The sequence below is a fragment of the Prunus mume genome, linkage group LG5 (assembly GCF_029339155.1).
Source record: "Prunus mume cultivar Tortuosa linkage group LG5, ASM2933915v1, whole genome shotgun sequence".
Classification (NCBI taxonomy): Eukaryota; Viridiplantae; Streptophyta; class Magnoliopsida; order Rosales; family Rosaceae; genus Prunus; species Prunus mume.
In genome coordinates this window covers 1,500,672-1,519,951 of record NC_142702.1, presented here as the reverse complement: position 1 = coordinate 1,519,951, position 19,280 = coordinate 1,500,672, and the positions used below count along the sequence as shown (strand labels likewise).

The following is a 19,280-nucleotide window of genomic DNA, read 5'->3' as shown; positions in this document are numbered from 1 at the left end:
TCACACTTTTTCATATTTAAAAAAATTAGAATTAAAAGAAAAATCAGATAATAAATCCTATTTTTATGGAACACTACCTATTATCTTTTTAATTCTAAAATAAATTTAAGGGTAAACTACAATAAACCCCAACCTATAGGGTCATTTACGAGTCATACCGATTTGGGGACGTTTATGATACATCTTTCAGCGTCGCGGAAAACCTACAGATTGCCTCTCAGTTAGTAAGCTTTAGTCAGTCTGTTAAATCTTGGCGTGTCAAAAATGGGACCTTTTTTTTTTCTGATGACGTGGACTTCCACGTGGATCAAAAATTAAGAAAAATTAGTTTACTGTTTAAATCATATTAAAAGCATTAAAAAAATTATAAAAAAAATAAAAAAAATTCCCATCTCTCTTCTCCAGCCAACCCTCTCTCCTTCCCAATTCAACCCGACCTCTCAACCACCACTCTCCCGTCGCCGCCCAAAGAACCACCCAGCCATCTCCACGCCAATCCTCTCTCCCTCCCGACTCAACCCCACCTCTCAACCAACCCCACTCCCATCGATGACGCCCAAACCCAACTCTCTTTCTCCCTCCTCCTATAAGATTCCAATACCTCAAAATTAAACCACCATCGCACAATCAACTTTGCCTAGAAAGAGAATAATTCTCAAACAGCAGAAACATATCTTTGGTTGGTAGGGAACTAGTTTAGGAGCAATTTCGGAATCTACAGCTGAGGGTTCACCTACTTTTCCATGGCAATTTGCCACAATCCAGCATATGGGTTTCATTGAAGAAATTCTCCACTAATTGTAAATAACTTGTCTTATTAGGCACTCTTCTGTTTTGAATTTTCACAAGAAAACATCGGGAAAGCCCTCGATCTAGCTTGGTCGCGACCTCCATTTTCTCCGGTGCTTCGTCGTTGGCTTTCGGCATCGAGTGAATGGCAACTCCTGGATATTTTTGAGGATGGCAGTGGCTGGAGATTTTCCAGCTTCCTCGTCGGCAAAATTTCGGTGGCTGTGGACGATGCGAGCCCTTAGGCTTGGAAGTTGAAGACCCCTTGTCTTGGTAGTATGCGACATCAACGTCGGAGTTTGAATCGGCAAGGAGCAGCTCCACGGTTTGTGGTTGGGGGAGGCGTGGGTTTAGGTTTGGTGGTACAGGTGGATCAGACGGAGGAGGGTTTGGTGGTAGAGGCTATGAAGGAAGAGAGAGAGAGAGAGAGAATTATGGGTTTGGTTCAGAGAGAGAGAGAGAGAGAGAGAGATTTTTTAAAATAATTCTAAAATAATTTTTTATTCATTTTTTATCCACGTGGAAGTCCACGTCATCAAAAAAAAGGTCCCATTTTGACACATCAGATTTAACAGACTGATTTATTAACGGAGGGAATCTGTAGGTTTCCATGACGTTGGTATGTCCATAAATGTCCCCAAAATCGGGGTGGACTCGTAAATGACCTATAGGTTGGGGTTTCTTGTAGTTTACCTAAATTTAAATTTTTTAACAAAGCCTTTCGCACGCGCGGAAGAGCGTGCATAGCGGCTAGTATACATTAAAATGATTCTAAGCAGAACCAATCTCGACCAATTTTTACATTACAATTGGAAGAGAAGGAAACAATTGCCTAAGGGTGTGGTGGGTTCCACACACAACCTGGTTTAATGGGCCCTCATGAAACCATGCACATGCCAAATGGGTTGGTTTTGGCCTAACCCCAAACCAAACCATCATGTTCAGTTTTAAGATTTTCAAAAGGCTTATTTGCTTCGATTATGTGTTTGTCTTCGGATTTTAGTTGATTTTCAGAATATATTTTAAGATTTGATAATCGATTTATCTTTTGTTACTATTTCAGTTATGGATTTCATTTTTGTTTAGCAATGTACTTCTTTGACTGAGTATTAATAAGATAGTTCTATGAGTGAGTATTAACAATGCACTTCTATGACAAAGTATTAATAATGTACTTCTATGACATAGTAGTATTAACAAGATAGTTTAATGACATATTATTAACAATGTACATCTGACATAGTATTGACAATGTACTTCTGACATAGTATTGATAATGTACTTCTATGACATAGTATTAACAATGTACTTCTTTGAAGAGCCCCTATTTGGTTTTCGTGAATTTTTTTTTAAAATAAATTGTTTCAGTTTAAAAAAATATATATATGGGCTCGGCTTATTTTGAGTTAGTCTGGTTTGTTCTTTCTTCATCCTTTCTTTGGTAGACATGCATTATAAATAGCAACATGATAGACAACAACATGACAGTAAACTAGCAGTGTTATTACCATAGATTGGAACATAATATGGGCAGACATGCATTAGAAATAGGATGTCATAGAAAACTAGCAGTATTATTACCCTAGACTAGAACATTAAAGGAGTTGACATGCATTAGAATTAGGATGTCATAGGAAACTAGCAGTGCTATTACCCTATACTGGAACATTACAGGGGTAGACATGCATTAGAAACAAGATGTCATAGAAAACTAGCAGTGTTATTAACTTAGATTGGAACATTATAAGGGTAGACATGCATTAGAAATAGGATGTCATAGGAAACTAGCAGTGTTATTATCCTAGACTGGAACATTACATCCATTAATCAACATGACAGTAAAGTTGTGAAACATTACAACCATTAATCAACATGATGCGTTAATGAATCTACAGTTTTCGAGTTGTTTTCTTTGTAATGAATTGTTCCGGCTTTTTTTATATTCTATAAAATTGGGTTAGGCTAGTTTTTTTGTTTTGGGCTCTTTTTAAGTTTATTAGTGGCAGTCACGTAATTTATAGGAACTTCAATACCAATATCTTATGTAGTAAATGGATTTTAGGTGTGAATCTAAAGTGCATTCCATGTAGGGGTTTATCTATATATATAAAGCAAAAGACAAAGTATGGTGAAACGTTCAAAATACCAGAAAATGGCCTTAGGTAATTCAAACATTAAAAAGTGAAATTATTAATTAAATGAGAATAATATGGTAAATTCACATTTTTCATAATAAAAAAAATTAAAATTTAAAGGCAGAGAATAGTGAAACATTCAAAATACCAGAAAATGCCATTGGTTAATTCAAACACTAAGAATTAAAATTATTAATTAAATAAGGATAATATGGCAAATTCACATTTTTCATATTAAAAAAATTAAAAATAAAAATAACATTAGATAATAGGTCATACTTTTATAGAATATAACTACCCATGTTATTTTTTCTTAATTCTAAAATAAAAAAGAAAACCAATTGGCACATGCATGAGCATGTGCTAAGGGGTTAGTTTATTTATAATTTCAGCCTCTATTTTGAGTATATTAGTGAAGCTCCCTTAAAAATAATAATGAAGATTGAAAATTAACTAAGAACATAAATAAAGTTATCCAAGGAAGAATTAAATAGGAAAAAAAAAAGATTATAGAGATTTAAGTAATTAAATAACATTTTGAAGGAAAATTGAGTAATGTAAGTACTTATAATGAATAATAAAATAACCACTAACATTAAATGGATTAAATAGGAAAGAAATAAATGACATTAAGTAATTAAGTAATTGATCAACAATATAGAACAATAAGGATCAGTAATTGACCAAGGCCCTCAAGCAGTACCTAGAAAAGGATCAAATATTCAAGTAGAGTTTTTTGAACCCGGTTGGTTTTGGTCATGCAATGAATATGGACCATAATCTAATAATAAGGTTTTGTTGTTGTTGTTGTTAACAAGACATGCCATTATCTGGGCAAGGGGCTTGTGGAAAACCTATCGGTTCTTCGCTTCTCCAACCTTATTTTTAAACCCTTATGGTCAATGCAGTATATAAGAAATGTATAGTAAATATTCTTTGAAGAATTTGGCATAGACGTGGAGGGTACTTTTCTTCCTTTATTAGTAGGCGTAGGGGCTTTTTCTTCCAGGCTACGGGCACAGGCTCTTGTAAATAGCAAAATGGATGAAATTGCCCCTTGAGCCTGAGTTCGAAGATCAAGCCCCAAAAAATACTTCAAAAGGACATAGATGCCTTAGGAAACACCTTGGTTACCTTCACCAACAAAAATAACAACATCTTACAGATAAATTCTTGGCTTGACATGAGAAGCTTGTGGCATGGGAGCTGAGCATTCATGAGTTTAGCATGAGAGAGAGAAATGGCTGCGATTTCCTATGAGAAACATAATTTTTAAGGCATGGGGGAAGGGATTTTAAGAGGATTCGTTGAGGAGAGAGAGGGGGAGAGAGATGAAGGCAATGGGTGTTTTTCTAGTAGCTTGACAGAGGCTCTGTCAAGTGTTAGAACAGCCTGCTAAGAGGGAAAACTAAGGAGGAGGAAGATGAACTGAGCACGAAATTGCAGAGTTTTGGAAGTAAGAGAGATAAAGCTTGCTCTCCAGATGTGTGTTGTGATGATGGGTAGGAAATGCCTTTTTTTATAGGCGCTGGAAGCTACTCTTTTCCAAGAAACCCTAATGGTTTCTATCTAATTTGATCAAGTCTTTCCCTTCCTTTCTCCCCTCATCTCTTCAATCATCCTATTTTGGTGAAATCCACTCTGCCCATTTGCACAAAATCAGGAATTTTTGGGAGCTCAAGGCCCCCTTTCTCACAGCTGTTTCAGTGGGAGACTCCTATTTTTAGCCATCTTTCTTCCTTCTTTTCTCCCCTCTTCTATTGCTAGATCTGATGGGGGGAAACAAATGGGTATGTACACTAGTTTGAAGGGTGTTTTGCTCAAGTATCCTTTGATTTTTCTGATGGCTTGCGTTGGGTTTGTATTTGGTCATGTCTGGAGATTCCAGCAGCTGCAGATGTGAGTGGCTTTTGGCTTTTGTCATGCTTTTGTCTCCAGCCATGTGCTGGAGACTTTCAGATATTTTGTTGGTAACTTGGGCCATTCTTTAAGGTAATAGGCTAGTTCACTAAAGGGATGGGCCAACTTCCCATAGTGATGGGATATCTTTTCTAAGGTAATGAGCTATTTTCTTGCTTTTATGCTTACCCACATATTTGGGCTCAAGAAATAGGCTTGAGTTTCGGGGCTCCCAAGCAGCCCAAAACTTCCATTTCTTGGCTCATCAATGGGCCTCATGAAAACTCGTGACCATCCATACCACAACCCACTCAGCAAGCCCCCAAGTATTCGCGTGGCTTGGGCCAACTTAAGTTTGTAGCTTAGCGTGTTGCTTATTTGTTTGGCGTGGCACGTGTGAAAGCGTATATGATGAACTCTTGGATACAAGTTATGTGTCGTACTGGGCCGGGAATTTATTCGGGCCCAACCGTGGATTTTTTGGGCCTCAACAGTAGGCATAACCCTTTTATGGGGTTGGAAGTCAGGCATGAATTTCTAATGTTTCCTAAACTTTGAATACGGTGAGTAAGGTGTTAAAATTATATTTGTTCATAATTCAATATATCTTTTTTGGTAATTTTATATTAGGGTAAATTAATAATTCATTAAATAGTTTGGTAATAGGGTGTACTCAGTTAATTTTAGGGTTCATTTAGCAGCACTCTTTTTATATTTTCAAGATAGATTTTGTTTTTCCAAAGTAAAATTAAATGTTTTGAAAAACCAAAGTCTGAAGAGAGAGAAATAGGTTGCACCTTTGATGAAAGAGTTTGACAAGGTTGTTAAAGAGAGTTTTGATGATATGACTCACCTATTTTAGCATTCCAAAGTTGTTGAAGTTGTTGTTGGAAATGCTTGAAGAAAACTTTGAAGCAGTATTGTGGCCGAGAGATATTGCAAAAAGTATTCTTCTTAGCTTGGCACTTTTCTCTCGACCACCATGCATGTGTTCAAAACAAATAAAAGTTTCCTTGGTTTTAAGAGAGAAGAAATTTGTTCACTTACTAGATATTTCATATGGTTAATGTGGATGAATTATAGGTATTGTGGCCGAGATTACTTCAGAGGGCCATCAGTTCATAGTTGTCTACATATTGGATATATGTGCATGGCTAGCTCTCTCTCCTCAAGGTTGGATATGGAATCCTCTAGGGCTTGCATTTTTTCTCAAATTGACAATTTATCGAACCGACCATTTTGGGTGTTAGCGCAATTATGAAAAAAATATGCACTTTAGGGCATTCAAACCCCTGACCTAAGTGTTGAAATGAGGCCATATTACCACAAATATGTGTTTCAACATTTTGCCCAACCAGTAATTCAAAGAGTGGCACGTTGGGGCCAAGTGAGGTTTTGCTTGTGCAATTTGAACGAGCACGGGTTGCACCTTAGAGAGTTTATCAGAGTCTTGAACCCGGTTGATATATGGAGATCTGAATAAATTCCACAACTCCCTTAGCCTATCCACCATAGGACTAAGGACTTCATTAGACCTTCTCAAATCCCAAAGAATCTTCTTTCCTTATACACTGGTAAAATTAGCATAACTTGAGGCTTTTGGAGTTGAGGTACTAGGGCCACTCTGGCCTAGAGTTTCAGAAGCTTTTTTCCCTGGAGCATCACCCATTACATCCACATTCAGGCCCGATTGTTGCTATGATGTTGTGAGAACTTCTTCATCTTCCACTTTCACCAAATTCACTCAGCACTATAAATTGAGATTTTTTTTACCAGTCCTGGAAGGCTCTAGAGCCGTCTCTTTCCCTTGCCTGTGCAAAAGATAAACATTCAATGTTAGTTACAAAGAAAGGGCATGGAAAAGAAATACAAAGAATAACAACTAAAGACCTAGTCCAGGGTCTGAAAGTTTACCTGAGCTATCGGAACAGTAGGCATTTTAGGCTCCATTTCCTCTCCAGAAGGCGAAACCACCCTTGTCCTCTTTTCACGTCTTTCTGAAAACACAACATGAATATACACATTAGTTCTCATAGAGCTTCCCATAGATTTTTTTGAGTAGGCTCAAAATAAGCTCTTACCTTCTGCTAGAGCAATTTAGGCTCAATCCCTGAAGCATGAGCAGTAGGAGCCTTATGTTTCCTCTGAAAGGGCTGAGAGGAATAAGGTGTAACTCTTGTTCCTCTCCATACTTCCTCCTCTTCATCTGATGAATCTCGATAAGAAGTTGGAGAAGTCTCTTGATTTGCTGACAAAATTACAAAATCAACATGATCCAACAGGGAACATATCAAAATTCTGATAGGATCCTTACCATCCTCATCATGGCCGCCAGGCTTGTCCAAAATTATTGGTTGAAGGGTGAGAAATTACCTATCACTTCCAGTCTCTAAAGATGCTTTAGCCTTCTCAGCATGGATGCCTCCTCTTGCTCTATCATCAATCAAGAAAAAGGGCAATCCTTGAAGGTTGTAGCGTAGAGAACTTAGCAGATTCTGGAAGCCACAAGTAGAGCCTATTTTTCTAGAACTCATGGAAGGCTGAAGTATAGAGTGGAGTTGGCTTATAGGGAGGCACCTCTACGCTCTTGCTTCAGTCCTCCTGGCTGACGTTATATCCCTGACTTCCTTGGGAGTTATATCCATCTTCCTTTAGGAACTCCCTTTGTTCTTACAACTATAACTTAGTTCTGGAATCACCTCGACCATCCTAAATTGTTTGCTGACAAATTGGGGATACACGCTCCCACCCCATAATGACATTTCTTATCCTCGAACCAAGGATGATCGTAGGCCAGTGAGTGCAGCCAGATTCTCTCCTCCCTTTGCTTGTAGTCTCCGAAGAAGATGAAGCACTCCTCAGTGCTTTGAAGCTCTTCAGGCTAATGGCCAGCGCTGTGGCTGGAATGTCGTCTTCAAGAAAGTTCAGCTCTTCGTTCCCAAGCTCGGGAAATAACATTCCAGCCATATCATGCCATCCAAACTGAACCATGGGCGTTGAGGTCCAGCAGATTGATGGTGATACAGTGGAGCGGTGATAGGGAAAGGCCAGCATAAATGGCCTTGTAGCCACACCCACTTCATTATCTAGAGCTTACGCGGTGCATGTAATTCGGCTTCACTTCCTCTTGACTTTAGGGAAGATGAACTCATTCAGCCAAAAGAGTAGGAACATCATGTGTTCTTGATCCTCACCAGCTATCCCTTGATATGTCATCACATATCTGGAATATGTTCTCAAGCACATAATCTTCATCCTTGTGGCCTTCATCGGAGTCGCAACCTTACTGTTCTTAGACTCATCATCCCCCAAGATGTCCATGCTCATTCCACAAGGCCTAAAGCCGAAAAGGGTAGCCATGTCTAAATTTGATGCCTTGAAAAGGGTAGGGGTCATTGGGCCTGGCCTGAAGGCAAAGGTATTAGAAGTGTTGTCCTAATAGCACAAGGCAACATTTAGTAGAGGCGCATTCAATTCAATTTGATGCCTCGATAGCATGGTGGCATAGTATATCACATTTTGTATCCATCTACCCCGATATCTGGGCATCAGTTCATCTACCTATTTGTTATAAGGCAGATAATCTTCAAAGAAGGCCACCTTTGGGTTCGGACCCAATCTATCTAGGTTTGTTGCCCTATATCCTCTAAACCGTAAGGAAATGGGGCTCGACCAGTTGCGTTTCCAAAACCCGTAGCCTTCCGGCTTGGCATGATGATAGTTTGGACCCAAAAAAGGAGTCTTGGGAGGATTTCTCAAATTTAAGGGAAAATGGGAATAGAACCTTGCCAAGCTGCCCGCTTGCTTTTGTTCTAATGCCGCCTGCAATTTCTTGGCGTTTTCTTCAACACCTTGTCCCGAAATCCAATCTGGAACGGTGGCAGAATCCATAAGAGCTTTCGATTTCTTTGGAGCCATTTTTCAGAATTTTTTTTAGAGAAACTCGAAAAACAAAGTTGCAACAAGATTAGGTTTTTCGGAAGAAAGTTTCGTGATGGTTTTTTTAGAAAGAAAAAATGAAGTTCGAAAAAAGAAGAAGTTGGAGAGTTTTGATCAGCCGTCGAAATTAATGCGACGTGGGCATGTCGATTGCTTTTTGTCGTTTGGCGCGTTACTTTCCAAAAAAATACCTTTTTAGGTATGCTTTGACGTCTTAAGGACGTGAAGGGGTTAGTTTCAATAAGCTTTACTCAAGCACATTGAAACTAGGGGCAATGTTTGTACCATATTTGGAAAATGGACCAAAGCTGGTTTATTTTTTAAATATTAAAATTACATTAGACCCAAGCCCAATTTCATTTTTTCAAAACCAACAAAAAGGGCTTTTGTTTTTATATTTGGGTCATTGATAAGTGCCTTATTTCTTATATTTTTATACCTTTTATTTTTGGTTTTTGTAGGGAAAATTGATTAAAAAAAGCCTTATTACATTACTTTCCTTATTTTCAGCTTTCTACACTCATAGAAGGTATTTGAAGGAAAATTAACTTTTCGGAGGAGTTTTAGTGCAAGGCTAATTGGAGAAGAAAGCTAAGACATTGAAGATAATTGTATCAAATTTTCATAATTTTTTTTTATGTAGCCAATTGTTTAAGAATTGCAAGTCAACATAGCCTAAGATGCAATCCCATCAGAACCGTGTTGCTATGGGAGATTGAACATTTGAAGACCTTCCCGATTTTTCTAAATGATGTGTAATATATCTTTGGAAATCTTAGAGATAAAGCTACATTTATCATATTTTTCCAGATTTTTCTAGGAAGTGGAACACCAAAGATTTCGTGCAAGTCAGCCAGTGGCGGATCTGTGTAAAGGGCAGGGTGGGTGCCCGCCCATCCAAAGTTTTTATTATTATTTAAAAACCTATAGATGTTATATGGGCAGCCCAACTTTAAAAATTTAAAAAGCTAACCCAATGTACACACACGCCCATCCAACTTCAAAGTGGTCCCAGCTTTTGTCTCTTTCTTTTGGCGCAACTTCTCTCTTCCATTCTACAAACCCAACGACAACAACAGCTTCCTTTTTCCCTTTTTATTTTCTGCATCTTCCTATTATATTGGCTGGGCAGTGGGCAACTTGGCAAAATCTTGTCCTCTTCTTTCTACAACAACAAGTAATTTCTAATTCTCTCATTTTCTATATGTCTTTAATTATAGTTTTAATTTAAAATTCAATATTCTAGGGTTTACTTAGAGATTGAATTATAATTTTGTGATTTTGTTGAAATTAATTAGGGCTTTGATTTTAGGAATTTTGTTGAGATGTTTCAATGTTTGATTTGTTCTTTGTTGATATTGTTGAGATGCTATTATTATTAGAATTTGTTTGATTTTTTGTTGGTATGTTTGATTTAAATTATTTATTTTACATGTTATTCATAGGTTATCTTTGATTATGTCGGATCACAATCGGAATCCCAAGAGAACAAAAAACTTGTTCTCTTTTTTTAAGAAAAAGAATGATGGGTCATCATCTAGTACATTGCCTTCTAGCTCTTCTTTATCTATTCCAATATGTGATGAGCAAAATCTTCCCGAGTCTCCTATTATCAAGCCTCAAGTTGAAAGAATTGAATCTGAAAAAGTCGATGATTATCATGATTTTAATATCAATTATCTTGAGCGTGATCCGGGATTACGTCGTCTAATATGCACATATCCGGTGAATGAACAAGATAATGTGCGAAAAGCATATATTCTTTTAGGACCATGTCAACCTGAGTTAGAAGATTATCCAAGCCACTTAGAAGGGCGGGACTTTCGTCGATTTAATAAAAAGTGGTTTGGTCAATTCACTTGGCTTGAGTATTCAATTGCTAAGAATAAGGTATTTTGTTTTCCTTGCTTCATTTTTGACATGAATCAGTCACATCCAACCTTTATTGTTGATGGGTAACAAAAATGGAAGAGAATTGGTGGGAATCAATGTGCATTTCAACATCATATAGGCAAGTTAAATTCACCACATCATCTTGCTATGCAAAAGTGGATTAGCTTAAAAACTCCATCTCTTCATATTGAAAAAGTGGTAGAGAAGCAATCAAAGCAACAAGTGATGGAAAATCGGTTGCGACTTACGACCACAATAGACGGCATTAGGTATCTAGCGAATCAAGCATTGGCTTTTCGGGGCCACGATGAATCCGTTGACTCATCTAATCGGGGCAATTTCATTGAAATCATAAAGTCTTTTGCAAGAATGAATATAGAAGTTGAGAAAGTTGTCCTTGATAAGGCTCCTCAAAATGCTCAATACATTGCGCATGACATATAAAAGCAAATCTTACATATTTTTGCTAACAAGGTGAGGAAGACAATTTGTAAGGAACTTGGGAAGAACAAATTTTGTCTTTTAGTTGATGAATCACTTGATGAATCCGGTAAGGAACAAATGGCTATTATTCTAAGATTTGTTGATTGTGATGGATTTATTCGTGAGCGCTTCTTCGATATTGTGAGTGTTGTAGACACTAATGCCTTGACTCTTAAAAAAGAGATATGCAAAGTGCTTGGTAATAACGACATTCTAGTGGAAAACATGCGTGGTCAAGGGTATGATGGTGCTAGTAATATGCGTGGTTCATGGAATGACTTACAAGCATTATTTCTTCAAGATTGTCCATATGCATATTATGTGCATTGCTTTGCCCATCGCTTGCAATTGGCATTAAATGGTGCAACTAAAGATGTGAAAGTTTTATGGAGGTTTTTTTCAATGTTGACTAACATTGTGAATTTTGTTAGTGCTTCTGCTAAGCGCCGTAGTGAGTTAAACTTAATTAGAAAAGTTGAACTCAATGGGTTGTTGGATTCTGGAGAACTTGAGACAAGTAAAGGACTTAATCAATCTCGTAGTTTGAAACGAGCTGGAGCCACTCGTTGGGGCTCTCATTATGCCTCTATTACAAGTTTGATGTGTTTATTTAAAGAGACTAAATTATTTTTTCAAGAAATCAGTGATCATGGATCAAACCAACAATTTCGTGGAGATGCTGAGAGTAACTATATTGCGATGATGTCTTTTGAGTTTGTGTTTTCATTGGTTTTGATGGATAAAATTATGGGATTTACCAATTTTCTTTGTCAAGTATTTCAGGCCAAAACTCAAGACATTGTAAGTGCTTTAAATTTTGTTGAAAACACAAAAATGCAGCTTCAAGATATGAGGGTACATGGTTGGGATGATTTATTCTGTAGTGTGGTATCATTTTGTGAACTACATGGTGTTGATGTTCCTGATATGAGTGCTCGTTATATGACGGGCACACATCGTTCTTGTCAACAAAAAGATTTTATTACATTTGAGCATTACTATCGCGTTGATGTATTCAATGATGTTATAGATTGCATGTTAAGGGAGTTGAATGACAGATTTCCAGAGCAAACAGTTGAACTTCTTATTCTTAGCTCAGCATTGGATCCTCGCAATTCATTCAAGTCATTTAATATTGAGCATATATGTAAACTTGCTGAGAAATTCTATCCTGCTGATTTCCTTCCAAATGAGTTGAAAGATTTGGAAATTGAGTTGAGGTATTTTCAAAATGATGTACATCGCCTTCCTTGCTTTAAGGAAACCAACACTCTTCCTCATTTATGTCAACAATTAGTTGAAACAAGTTTGGTAGAGAACTATTGTTTGATCAACAGGTTGATTCGGTTGGTGTTGACTCTTCCCATTTCTACAGCAACAACGGAACGAGCTTTTTCATGTATGAGAATTATTAAGAACCGGCTTCGAAGCACCATAGCTGATGAGTTTCTTGCTGATTGCATGACCCTTCACATTGAAAGAGAGTTTGCTAATAGTATCACTAATGCATCGATAATTGAGGAATTTAAGATTTCTAAGTCTCGCAAGGTAAAATTTTAGATTTAACTAGTGATGTTTTGTATTACATTTACTTGTGGTTTTTTTTTTTTTTTTGTTGTTGTTAAGCTTTTATTTATGTATAGATGTATTTGAGGGTAAGGCTTATTACGTCCCCCCTGACTAGGTGTATCTTTTTTTTATTATTAATGAAATTTACTCGTTTAAATCGAGTTTAGTAATGTAAATTCATGGGCTTTTCAATCTGGATCCGCCACTGAAGTCGGTGACGTGTCTCCCAGTGAAAGAAGGGGTTCTTTCCTAGTTTGTTTCCTCAATTGTTTATGTTTTGATATTGTTTTAGGGGAGTTTTACAAGACTTTTTGAGATTAGGGGTTTGTTATTTTGCACTATATATGATTGCCCGATGTCTCTAAAGAAAGGGGTGGAGATTAAAGAGAAGAATATAGTTTTGGGCACGCCACCTATGTTCCGGGTTTTATTATTTTATTTTATGTCTTTTCTCATTTTTATAACTATGTGTAACTAAATTTCTTTCTAAGGTTTATGATGAAGCTGTGACATGTTTATTTGCCAAAGTATTTAGTTGATTTCTATTCAATTACATGCAGTGTTAAATTCTTAATCTTTGTGTAAATTTTATTTTAGGTTTGAAGTCCTATTGTTTGATCACCACTAGGAACTTTGCATCTAGATAATTGGATACATCTAGGAGAGAAACACCATCGACTAGGTTTATTGGAACTAAGATTAAGAAGAGTAGATAGTTAGGATATAAATGCTTCCACTAGTCCTACCTAGTTGATTAAATTCTTCTAATCTTAACGGGTTCTTGTATGCTAAATTTTAACACCCTGACATGGTAGAATTGCATATAAGGATACACGATTTATGACCTTGATAGGCTTACTTCATACTTTAGAAAGAACAACCTTTAACATTGGTATCATAATTGGATAGTAATTGGCTCTAAGAAAAGAAAATAGGATTGTCATTGTTGGATTCATAACCTTAAATCTTCATAATTTGATTTCTTTTAAACTCTATCTTTATTGAGTGTTTTATTTTTCTTTCTTTTAATTCTTGCAATTTAAGTTTTCTTTAATTCATCACTCAAATCAATCAATCGTTCTTTTAATTGGGTTTAGTGTGATTTAATTAATTAAGTTGTTTTTATCAATCATTGTGGATTTGACCTCGTACTTGCATATCTCTGTACTATTGTTGATTCTTGCGCTTGCGAGTAATTTAATTTGTGATTTTTGGATACTCTTTTCCAGGTGTTAAAAAATTTACATCAGCCATTACTTGGTAAAATTCACTCAAAGGCCTATATCTTGAAATACCTTCTCCTTGACCCACACTAAAGTTAGAAAAAGGGTAGCTGTTACTAGGTTAACCCGCGTGACTTCCTGAAGATGGGTTTTCACCATAAAGAATGACTTGACCGCTGTCTTTCGTAGCAAGAAAGCAAGCTAGCTGATTGACACCAAAACCAAGAGCCGACATGACCTTTGAGACCAACATTGATGGAGGCCGAACCGTGTTTTTCCCGACAGACGCCGTCATCAACGACTTCCTCCCCAAGTACCAAAACCTAACGACATCCCAAGAGGCATCGTTGCTGCTCTACCATGACATCCCCGTGTACCAGTCCCTCCAGATGCTCAATAACAACAACGACCTCGTCAACTTGCTAGCCATCGACAAGGCCAACAAGTTCGATTTCATCGTCCAAAATGACGGTGAGGTCATTAGCTTGGAGACGGAGGTCGTGACGGCGAAGATAATGGGGACGTTGATCAATGAGGAGCCTCTAGTGATTTACAAGATGAACAAGGTCTTGCAGCAGACGGAGGTGTTCAAGGTGGAGACGGCGCCCGCGTTGAAGGAGGTGGTTGAGGGGCTGGATGATTCTGCTGATGCGCTGGGATCAAATGATTTGAAGGATCAAATGACTAGTTTTCTAGTTGCGAAAGGACGGCAAATCAAAGAGATGTCCCTTGAAACCAATATTTTCATTTGAGATACCTTTTCTCCTGCCTGTGGATCGACTCACGAGGACAGGTCTGCAACTGACTTACGAGATCGACTCACGAGATTTTTTACCTATAAATATAGAGGCTTAATAGTAGCACTCGAGGACTCTGACACCAAAATAAGACACAACGTCTTGTAAACACTTTAAAAAACTTCAGTCTTTTCAAACAACCAACTCGCTATCCAGATAACCAGTTAACAACTCTTGCATTTATCTTTTACTGCTCTATCATCCTCTTGGTATGATCTTTGTTAAACAATTAGTCTAGTTTTCTTCTAAATAGCAAAAACTTGTAACAGATTGGATAGAGAAATCTCATTTCTCTTCATTATTGTAACTTGTTGTTTAAAATAGCTAAATGGAGAAATCTTTAGCTTTTGTCTTAACTTGTTATCATGCCGGGGCTGGATAAAGAAATCTCCAGCTTCTGGAACTTTACTCCCTCTGCAATTTACCTTAATCGCACTTTACATTCCTGCCATTTATCTTTTTTATACCCTACTTTCCTGTAATTTACTTTCCCGCATTTTTATATTTGAATCTTCACTCTAAGAATAATATAACTGTTCATTACTGGACAGGCCCAAAACAAGGGTTTTTAGATTTGTATAGGGCTTTTTTTAGCCAGAAAACAAGGGTTTATTCAGGCCCGAATCATACCATTGGGCCCGAATTAATTAAGTCTTAACCCAATCTAGGGTTATCTGAGGCCCAAATTAGGTTTCCAAACCCAATCAAGGAAACATTGACCACAACATTTGTTTTTCTGTTTGGCTAGGTACTGTTTGTACTTTCCAAGCCATAGATGCATGATTGAAAGAATATTGAAGTCCTCTTAATTGAGGCATAGAAAAGAACTCATCCGAGCGAGTACCCCCCTTTGGAGCACAATGGCTTGATTAGAGGTCTAGAACAAGCCCAAATTCATCAAACGAAGCATTCTACATCGCTTATACCAGGTTTATTGGGCTAGTCTCATCTCCAATAGTGGCACGCCTATGCAAACTACAAATAGGGCTAGAAGAAGCAAGTTGCCAGGGCCCAGCCCATGCTGGCCTGCCATTTTCAACTTGATCCAACTTTCAATTTTGTTTGAAATTGAACGAGTCCTCTCACGAGCCAGAGATCCAATAAGAGCATTGGTGCTAACCCGACCTTCTCCCTTTTCCCACAAAATTCTCAAGAAAGGTTGACATAAGAGGAAGAAAAAGGCATCAACAAAAACGAAACATTGGGCACTTATGCATAATTTATTAATATTTTAAATTTAGTTATTGATTTTTTAAACATTAGAACTCTTTTATTTGTTCGTTCTTGTTCACATGGCCCAAATTTAGTATATATGCCATCAAAGAGTTTGCATTTCTCATGTCATCAATTAAGGTATTTTTTTAATAAAGAAATTAAGGTCTTAATTAATAGATTACACCGTGGATGTTTTTGAGTCTAGCATTGCAACATTGTAAAAATGAAGTGCCGAATTGACAAGTGGCGCTCAAGGTGTATTCAATGTAGGATTTACAAATATAAGGGTATTCAATTTAGACTTATAAATACTCCACAAAAGTTTAGGTGTATTAAAAGGCTTAATTATTGATATGCTTCATGTGCTTTACCAAAAATCTCAATTTACCCCATGTATTTGCAAGTGGCTCACTTTACCCCCCCTGTGCTTTATTCATGTGTCCTTCGTTCCCCTATTCCATCTAGTTCCTCACAACAGTCGTTAACTCTACTTATGTGGCATGACTATATTAGTAAATTCAAACAAGTGGATCAAATAGGGGCATTCGACGTGGCAAATGGTGGTAGCCATTTGTTGACATCGAGTTTGTTTGTTTGTTTGTTTGTTTGTTTTTTTTTTTTGGTCAAGGGACATCGAGTTAACATTTGGGGCAAAATTTGTAAAGCTGCAAAATGGGAATCTTGGAATAGGGTTCCAACTTATCGAAATTGGGTAGCGAATCTTTAGATAGGGAAAGGCAGTGTGTTTGTCTGTCTTTGAATATTGATTGAGTCAATGGGAAGTTAAATCGGGAAAGAGAATCTCATTGTTACTGGAGATTGAGGCCATGCTTTGAATATTGATTGTTGTTAAACTTTAAAGCTACAAGAAGATGACGATTCTAAGATAAGCTGGAGGTGTTCAATGTGTGTGTAAGTGGACCCATCCTTCACTTTTTCTTTTCTTTTCTAGATTTAGGCATATGATTTTGGAGTATTGCTAGTTTTGTAGTCTTTCTTCACTTATTTTTTTGGATTTGCACATGTGTGGTTTTGGAGTGTTGCTAGTTTTTCAGTCTTCACTTCTTTTTATGGATATTTGGGCATGTGCTTTTGGTGTTGCTAGTTTTTTAGTTGTTGTTTATGTCTGTTTTTGGTCCAAAGGTCTTTGTTTATGTCTTTATCATTTTTAATTGTCTATCTGCTGTTTGTGGACCTGGTATGTTTATTTCTTTATGTCTTTAGCATGTGACTTTCTTCCTTTTTGTGGCTTTCGGCATGTGAGGTCCTTTTATTGTCTTTGTGTTTTGTGTGGTCTTTTTCTAATTCTTCTGTTGCTTGTGGACCTAGCTTTGTGGTCCCTTTTTTGTATGTATTCCATGGACTATTTGTGAGTTTGGTATTTGGTAATTGGCAGATGAAGATTATGATGATCTTGTAACATTTAAGTTTTGTCATGGAGGCAAACTAGTGGAGAAAGGCTTGAGTGACATGCCAGACTTACTTAGGTGGTTCAGTTAGCTGGTTTGATTATTGTGAGGTAGACTACATGTCTATATTAGAGCTATGAGGAATAGCTAAAATGGTGGGATATGATAGTGGTGTGAGCTTTTATGGTGATGACTTGGTTTCTAGGAAACTTATGGAAATATCATCATATGAAAAACTATTATGTTGTATGATATCAGTTCATAAGATCAATACCATAGTGGTAGTCATAAATTTCAAACATGAGGGTAAGCAAATGGAAAAGGCATAGTTGGAGGAACAAGTATATGAGCAAGTTGATGATGAAGGTACTGAGACTGATGATGGTGGAGGTGCTGATGAAGAGGATGATATCAAAGATCCTGATTTTGTTGATAGCGATTATGAATAAAGTGAAGCTGAGGAGTGCTTGTTGAAACATGATGACAAGTGGTTTGATGGCAGATGAAGATGATGAAGAGTCAGACCATAGGGAAGACTCACCTACACTTGTAAGCATATGTAGCTCTTCTAGTGAAGATGAAGCAATTGCTAACTTGAGGAGGAGGAGGAAGAGAATGCCAAAGGGTGATAATTTCAGGCCTGAAATTAATAAGGTGTTTCCCTCTTTTCAGCCGGGTAGGCCGGTTAAAGGAGTTTTTTTGGTCATTCTTCTTTCAGATTGCGTGGCGTGCCACCACCAAGCCACCTGGTTTGAATGGAAAAGGTTGGATTGTTGTGTTCGCGCTTCTGACTTCTAACCAGCCGATTGATCGACCAAGCAAGGAACCTTCTCTTGACCTAGGTTCTTTCACTTCCTCAAAGTCGAGGATGGTTAAGTTTCGTATAGGTATTTTAGTATTTTTGAGATTTTTTAATGAAAATGATGCAAATTAATTAAAATATGCGATTTAAACTTAAAGACGAGAATTGAAGTGTGATAAAGTAAATCAAAGTGATAGATAAACTTAAATTAAACGAAGAACGAAATAAGAACAATATAAATGATAAAGGCAATAAAATAAAGCAATTTAAAATTAAATTAAGCTTAATGCAAATTCGATAACAATTAACAATAAAGCGATAAAATTGAATCTTAAGACAACGTAATGAAAAGTACAAGAAATTGAACTTACACTAACGAAAGTGAAGAACTGATCTAGTCTACTTGCTTGGAAAATAAAAACCTAGTATAGGGATATAGAATTGAAAGACAAAAAGTAGGTTTTTGTGTCTGATGTCGGGACCCTCTGCTCTTTGTCTGATGTAGTTTATATGGGGGCATTCGTCAGCCCATGGGCTGGCCATTAAATGGCCAAAGGTTAGCTTCATTCAAAATCTTTCCTCGTGTTGTTTCCTAAATTTGTGGAATTGATTCGAATAATATCATCGGATCGCAAATCTGATCAATTGATTCTCTCCTCCTTAGGATCGTTCCAGATTGACATCATTCTCTTTGATTGTTTTCCTTGGATGGATCTAGTCACGTGCATAACAACATCCGGAGGTTTTTGGGCCTACTTTCGAGGGTCGGGCTTGGACCTCCCAAAACTTGGGCTTAACATCTGATGAGGCGATGTGGCTTCTGAAGTCTCTAATTTTGGTTGAACATAATCCATTGATGTTGGGTGACTTGGAATTTCAATGAGTCCATCTGCACCACATATATATATATATAAACAAATATATATCTATAAATAAATATATATATATAAAATAAATAAATATATATATGTAAATAAATAAATATATAAACAAATATATATATAATATTATATCCATATATTATTATATATATGGTATAAGGCCATTAAATAGCCATCCGACTTTCATCAGACCTTTTGGATAAAGATCTTTAGGCCATTTGGCTTTTTGAAGAAGCTCAGCCATGG

General features: G+C 37.0%; 1 protein-coding gene and 1 pseudogene across 1 annotated transcript; both read left to right on the top strand.

Annotated features, from left to right (window-relative positions):
• Positions 1 to 10,880: 10,880 nt before the first annotated feature.
• LOC148916603 (uncharacterized) lies at positions 10,881 to 13,310 on the top strand. Its single transcript, XM_089051745.1, has 5 exons — positions 10,881 to 11,045; positions 11,130 to 11,855; positions 11,979 to 12,358; positions 12,476 to 12,686; positions 13,305 to 13,310. Exons 1-5 carry the CDS (start codon positions 10,881 to 10,883, stop codon positions 13,308 to 13,310), a joined length of 1,488 nt encoding a protein of 495 aa, XP_088907871.1.
• An 853-nt stretch (positions 13,311 to 14,163) lies between these two features.
• On the top strand, positions 14,164 to 14,682 carry LOC148916602 (fasciclin-like arabinogalactan protein 2 pseudogene; annotated as a pseudogene).
• The last annotated feature ends 4,598 nt before the right edge of the window (positions 14,683 to 19,280 follow it).

Coding starts and splice junctions, on each gene's coding strand:
- LOC148916603 (XM_089051745.1), top strand. CDS start 10,881: ATGGAAAATCGGTTGCGACTTACGACCACAATAGACGGCATTAGGTAT. Junction 11,046..11,129: donor TGAATATAGAAGTTGAGAAA/GTTGTCCTTGAT, acceptor TTTGCTAACAAG/GTGAGGAAGACAATTTGTAA. Junction 12,359..12,475: donor GATTTGGAAATTGAGTTGAG/GTATTTTCAAAA, acceptor TTTGATCAACAG/GTTGATTCGGTTGGTGTTGA.